This window comes from Perna viridis, chromosome 4, assembly GCF_037379345.1.
Source record: "Perna viridis isolate PV_CMFRI_1.1 ecotype Kerala chromosome 4, ASM3737934v1, whole genome shotgun sequence".
Classification (NCBI taxonomy): domain Eukaryota; kingdom Metazoa; phylum Mollusca; class Bivalvia; order Mytilida; family Mytilidae; genus Perna; species Perna viridis.
Window position 1 is genome coordinate 28,427,440 of NC_142448.1, and position 7,364 is coordinate 28,434,803.

General features: G+C 31.3%; 1 protein-coding gene across 1 annotated transcript; it reads left to right on the forward strand.

The window, feature by feature from the left end:
* Nucleotides 1–22: 22 nt before the first annotated feature.
* Nucleotides 23–4,022, forward strand: LOC148619614 (uncharacterized). Its single transcript, XM_088579727.1, has one exon. The coding sequence runs from the start codon at nucleotides 394–396 to the stop codon at nucleotides 1,375–1,377; it is 984 nt and encodes a 327-aa protein (XP_088435853.1). The 5' UTR covers nucleotides 23–393; the 3' UTR covers nucleotides 1,378–4,022.
* The last annotated feature ends 3,342 nt before the right edge of the window (nucleotides 4,023–7,364 follow it).

Sequence of the window (7,364 nt, forward strand, 5' to 3'; positions counted from 1 at the left end):
ACAATATCCGTTGTTTTGCAGACGGGCACTCTGTTAACCGGAAATCAACACCAGCCTCTGCAACTCTAATTTGTGGGTTTGGTCTTTCTGTGCGAAATACAAGGAACTCACAGGAAAAACGTAAATCCTGTTACAAAGTGCGTTTGCTGGTCTAGTAGTTTCCTTTTGAAGGGAAAGAGAACAGTACAGGAGTTCTTGCAATTATCTATCAGATCTGTCTTGGAACAAAAAATCGATCGCGTTCATATTGTGAATTTTGATACTGTTGAAATATGAAACCTTAGACCAAATGATGACCCTATTTGATTACAATTGTACAAAGATGACGGTGTTTGCCGTAAATGAATTCACATGAAACATCAGACATATTTTGCATCATAAACTACAATAATTATGATGAGTAGAGTTGAACGTGTTACTAGAGAGGAATACAACACATTCCAAGGCAGGACTAGCGAAAATCTAAAAAATGAAGGTATCTTGGTGACTGGATCCTTTCAAGCCATTAACTTCTATAACCAGTCACACATCTTCTTTGATCTCTATGTGGCAGTAATTTCAGGTAACACACAAAATGTGCGCAACATCCTCCTTTCCCATCCAGATGCTGATTTCAATATATTGGTGAAAGGAGCTACTGTCTTGTCATTGTCTCTTTATAAAAGGCATTTTGACATCTTTAATTTATTAATGCGCCATTCAGAAAGAAAGGGGAAAACCTGTTTAAATACTGTTAGTAAAGATGAGTTGAATCGAAGAGAACCTCCTCTTATTACAGCATGTAGAATGCATTTTACGGAAGGTGTCATATCTTTGGTAAATGCAGGAGCAGATATTGATGCACAAGATAATTTTGGCCATACAGCATTATGGGTAGCTGCTAGACAACAGATGCCGGACTTAGTTGAATATCTGATTGTCAATGGTGCTAGTGTCAATATTACGGACCGTTATAACTATACTCCACTTATCACTGCCATGATGTATAAAGTTACATCCAATATTACTAAAGCCTTGGTACTAAATGGCAGTAATTTGGATGGACCAAAAGTTGTTTCATCTTACCAAAACAGCCCATTGTTTTGGGCATCTAAGTACAAGGACTTTGAAATGATCAGACTAATTCTTTCAGCTGGAGTACCATTGTGGCTTATACGATGTGTTAAACACTCCTTGCAGGATGCAACTGGGAGAAATGCTGCAGCAATTAATTACCTTGAAGAATACACAAGAAATGCACCATCTCTAAAACAGATTTGTCGAAGAATTCTTCGGACAACTGTGAGTGAAAGCTGCAATGGAAAGCATTTTGCCCAAAAAGTTGACTGTTTACCTTTACCACAGATACTGAAATACTATCTGTTGTTACAGCATTGATTTTTGTATAATTGTAAAGCAAAATTTGTCATATTTTTTTTCACTTTCTCTTCAGTATTTCTTTTTTTAATAAATTTACTTTAAAATCAGATGTATTATCCCTATCACAATTCAAATGTTTTTCTGATTCATGTGAAATTTCACATACATGTAATTACTGTCAATATACAAAATGTAGCCCCAAAAATGTACCTAAAAGATTGACAGGAAAGAGGGAACACTTGAGTAAAGAGTACCAAAATTTAAATTTAGATGTACTTTTTAATTGTTGACACACAGCTATTCTGGGTGTTTTATGTACAATATAGATCTTTTTTTATTCTTTTACATGTACTGTACATGTACTGTTCACATGCACTTACATTTTTGGGTATAAAAATGTAATATGTACATTGTTGTACATGTATATGAATGCCATGGTAGGAGCATGCTACAATGTAAGTGTGTCTGTTTTTAAACAGACTGGTCAGGTAATATTCACTCAAGTAGAACTTAAAAACTGAGAAGTTTATTGTAAAATTTAGCTATACACTTGTATTTCAAACAATCATTTTATTTACTGTAATTCAAAATTTTCAACAGAGAACATGCTCAAGTTAAAAGGTATATTTTTTTGTATACATTGTATGTACATGTCAGATCATGTAGTCTACATTTTGTACTGAGTAAAATGTGCAGGTACATGTACATGTTGTACTTTAGTACCTGGTATATACATGTATTGTCATATTCATTAATTAATTTATCAAAAATAAGTTTAAACCCTGGTAAACGAGGGCACAGCTTCCAATTTTTTACTACAAAGGTGACATGCATGTAGACCTATCTTGATAAAAGATGTCTTAAATGGACCAAATTCAACTATCTTATACAATGTACTGCAATGAACATGTTATGTATAAACTTCTTGTTAGATGTGCACAATTTTGAGGACAATTTTCCATTAAGTTTTTAGTGTACGTGTACATGTATGTGTCTTTCCCTTTAAATTATGGTTTTGATGGAATGTTTTGTGCTTTTTTACTCATTTTTATTGTGTTTTTTAATAAATACATATACATGTAGTATGAAACGTTCATGTTCCTTTATACATTCTGAATGTACTAAAAACTTATTTATTTATTATTCTGTTAGAGAATTTTTCCTGCTCAGTTTTAATCTGTTAAAGATAAAAAAATGTGCATGTACATGTAAGTTAACATTATGGTGTGTAGTGTATAATTTAAAGTACTGTGAATAATGCTGCTTTCAATTATGAGGTTCATTTTAGTTGATCTTGTTTCAATTTTAGTCTGTTGCTAATTGATTCTCTACAAATGATAAATCTAACTAACCAGAAGTATAATAAGTTGATTCTTACCTGGTAATGAGAAGCTATTGGAATTGTTACTTTTTTTATGTAATCACTTGTGGTAGGATTTAGAGCAATGTTTTACTCTATATAAAACTGCATACCTGTATGCAAATATAATTTTACATGTACAGTGTACATGTGTACCCTCTAAGAATTAGGGTTTTATTCTTACATAACCTACATGTACAAATTATTTAAGGTATGTTCAAAGATTATTTCACTTTTTTACTCAACAGGATATAAAAGAATAAGTTTCTATTTGCTAATCTGAATTTATTAGAACTTTAATAGGGTAGGAATATGAACAAGAGTAAACTAAAACTTAAAGCAAGTTCTGAGGAGACAGATTAAGCTTCACTCATTGAAAGTACAAATTTAACACTTCTGCAAAATATTTTTATTATAGAAATAGTTTTCTTATCTTTGCGTGAAAACTTGTGTATTAATTTTTTTTAAATATGCAAATTTAGTAGCATGTTAAGAATTTCAAAAGGACATGGGCCATTTTTTCCAGTATTTAGTTCATTGAAAAAGTTCTTACAAGTTAATGCTTCATGTACATGCATAATCAGGCATTTAAATACATCACAAATTCATTACATATTTGGCTGATCGGAAAACTCAGATGTCCTTTATAAGCACACAATTATTGTCTTTAAAAGAGTATTTCTGGTGTAAAATAAGTGGTCTCCAGTGAAGACTCTCATCCTCTGTATGTTTTAAATTCCAGGTATGATTTAAAATGACTTTTATTTCAAATATATGAAAAGTACATGTACAGTTTATTGTTTATTGTTTATTTATACCTTTTTTTTCATAGTAATCAAGTGGCAAATGTAATTTTAGTTATCATAATAATGCTAAAGCAATTTAATTATCTCAGTTAGGTTAAGAAAACATACAATTCTTCCTGTGTGACACCTTTGTTCACTTGAGTAAACCAAATTTTTATGGTTTTTGGGTTTTAGTGTTTTGCTGTGAAGAAGCAATTCAAAATTAACTTAAGTTTAACTAGTATTTATATAGATATAGTTTTTTATGTTAAGAGCATCATGACCATATACAAGACACATTTTTATGATGCAAAATATTTAGCTAAATCATTATGAGAATATCACTTTAAATACATTTACACATACAATTCTAGTCAAGGGGAATAACTCCAATTTGCTTCAATATATTAGTCATTTATAATGACAATTTATATTAATTTTGGAGAATATAATATTCTGAATTTGAAACAATGGTGCTTTTGTCACATTCTAAATGTGAAATAAAATTTTTTAACGAATAATTTGTCAGTTTTTATACCCCACCAGTTGCCTGTCTGTCTGTCCATCTCCTGACAGTTTCCATATACATGTAATAAACTAAAGAAATTTTCAAACTTTGTATAGCTATTAAGCATTATAAAATACAGATCAAGTTTGAATTTCAGTATGATCAGATTAATAACATAAAAGTTATGGTAATTATAAGTTGTTTTTACCCCCAAAAATTTATTGCAATGTGGTGGGGTTTCATTTGATGTCCCATTAGATGCCCTATTTTTATGCCTTCAGATGTTTCCTATTTGGTTATACCTATAGACATTTGAAAAATTTACAGTACTAGTATGAAATCCTATAGTTCCTCATACAATTATTAACAGTAAGGTTCACTATAACAATGATGATATTTGAAGTATTTATCTTTTGTCTACTCTGACAAGCATTTGTTCCATTTGACCAGAACCTAAACTTACTAGGGTTTAAGGTTCAGGTGACCTATTGCCATCACCTATATTATTTCATTCTCCTCTGAAACTATTCAGTGGAATGTTATCAATTTCACATTGATTTCTAATCCAGAAAAATTACAGCTACAGACCACTAACTAGTCTTGATTTGTCATTTGGATGCTACAAAAGTTGTTTTTAATTTTGTATGAAATTGGCACTTAGCCATTTGGTCGATTTTATGTGGATGTGAATGTATGGTTTTCTAAAATACATAAAGGACTATACATGTAGTTGCCTGACAAGAGGCTCACAGGAGCCGAATTGCTCACCTGTTTAAATTTTTGTCTTTCAAGGGCAATAACTCTAACAAGGAGTTAGACAACTTTGATCCAATGCAGACTTTTGTAGGCTTTACACCGGTAATGAGAATTATTTTGGCAATTGGTGGAATATGGCTCAACAGCAACATGGCTTAACAGATAAAAAGTGAAAATTTGACCAGAGATAGATCTAATCATGCTGCACCTAAACCCACATCAGAATTTGGCCAAACCTACATTTGTACATATGTAATTTGTAGAAACCATAGGCCAGGTGAGCTAAAAATACATGAGTTTACATAAGTAGACTGAAAAAAAAAAACATTGTATGAGCTTTTTTTTTCTGCACCTCAGATGGCCTCTACCATTGGTAATGTATAAATTTTATATGGACTGGTACTTGCATCATAATAAAGAATTGTGATGTCATTTCTTACAGTTGTGAAATCAACCACAGGTTGCTCTTTCCTTTGATATGAGTGGCAATCATTTACTCAACAAAAATAGTTCACCATTTTATTCTCAGTTATCACAAATGCAGGAATGTACATGTGTAATTTGTAGAAACATAACGACAGATGAATTGAGTAACAAAACAAAGTTGAATATATTAAAAATCTTTCATACTAAAACATACAAAATTGCACATGTTGACCATTTTATACTTCATAAACAAAGAAACATTAACATGAACAAGCAATAAAAATTAAGTCTTGATTAATTGGAACAAATGGTTTTGGCATGATTCAAATTGACTTACCTTCGTAAGTAATTAAAAAAACATACTACCTATTTGAAGTAAAACAATTTCAAATTGAAAAAAACCTAGGTTATATTTTGAAGTCTGTGTAATCTTCAAAATGAACTTCTTTACTTGAAAGGCAAAAAAACTCATTTTGGTGTTTTTCTATCCTATTTTGGACAAATTTCACAAGGCTTGTAGCTTAATCAGAACTATTACTGAGAGTTGACCATGCATATTTTCTTCTATCTGTAGCTACAGTATTACTTCAGCTGTTCAATTAAGTCAGTTCGATTGGAAAATAGGAATTGTTCCAGTGACAATCTACCGAGGTGAAAATGTTGGACGTATTGGTTGGCAAAGTGACTATTGTAGGTGAACTGCTCATCTATAAAAATTAATCTTGCTTTTCAAGACCTTGCAATGCATTAGTTTTGCTTGTAGGTTGATCCAACCTGTGGACTTTTCACTGAAGCCATACATGCAGTCATGTTCAAATGACCCAGTTTTATAGCTGAAGTCATACATTAGCTACAGGAAACTGAAGCATCAATGATCAATTTACAGAACACGTACAGAATCATTATTTTTTGATCCAGTGAGGGTATTTGAACTTATCAATGATAATAGAATCCTCATATCAAGCTACCATCCAGATAGATTGATCCTCTTTTTCAAAATTTTTTTTTATTATTTCATGTCAAAATTCGGAAAATGAGCAACTCATAGCCCAAAACCACCTCTTTTCAATTCAAAATCTCATGATCAGCACCTGGCATCTATTCACATCAAGACATCAACTTATAAAAGAAATACAAATCAAATAACTAATTTAAGACCATATCCTGACCGGAGTCAGATAAACATGTTAGAAACCCTCTTTTTTGAATGGTCAAATCATATGTTAAAGGGGATATCTACAAAAATGAGTGATGAAAAAATTCATGGCATATGTGAGGTCCCTAGTAAAGCCAAATAAAATTATAACTCTGTTTCCTGTTACCTGCCAGAAAAAAATGGGAAGGTAGGTAGATTTTCTCTTTAAGATAGATGGTCACATTTTCTAAACCTGAGGGCAAAAAAGCTGCTCACAGACAATAAGAGAGCAGCCATCATGTCATGACCTTGCAAACTGGCAGTTGTGTAAACCAGAAGTTTACTACATTTGGAAAAAAAATTTGGATAGGTCAGAATTTATTTCTAATGTTAGGAATATTTCCAGTCAGTTAGCAGGAAACATATGTATATTTTATTTGGCCTAAGGATACCTAGAAATATAAGGCACTTGGAAACTGGCATATGTACTTACAAATTACCAATTAAATACTCCCTCTTCATTCCAGGTAATAACATGCAAGCTTGATTCTAGTTTGAGACAGAGCTTAAGAAATCCAACACCATTTTAAAGAACCTTAGCCATTAAAAAATTAAGCCTTAATTAAAATAAAAAAATCTAACTGGCTTTACAATTTATAACATTATATTAAAAATTGTGAATTTTTGTATTATGAATTACAATAAAAAAATTTAAAAAAAATTGTGTGCACCTTGTGCTGTGTACTTCTGAAATAACCATCATTTATAATTACTTCCTTTCACATAATGTGTTATGAGCCTAAACACTTGTATATTCACTTACTGTACCAGAAATAATAATCCTAATTTTATCTCTGTAAATATATTTTATATATACTTAAATGGCGGCATGTAATGTAAGGGTAGATCTCATATTCTGGTAAATGATTTGAATACATGTATAACAGACATAAGCATTTGATTTATTTACATGATATCACAGAGGTATGAAATAAAGAAATTATGCAAAAATACAAAATACATGTAATAAAAGAC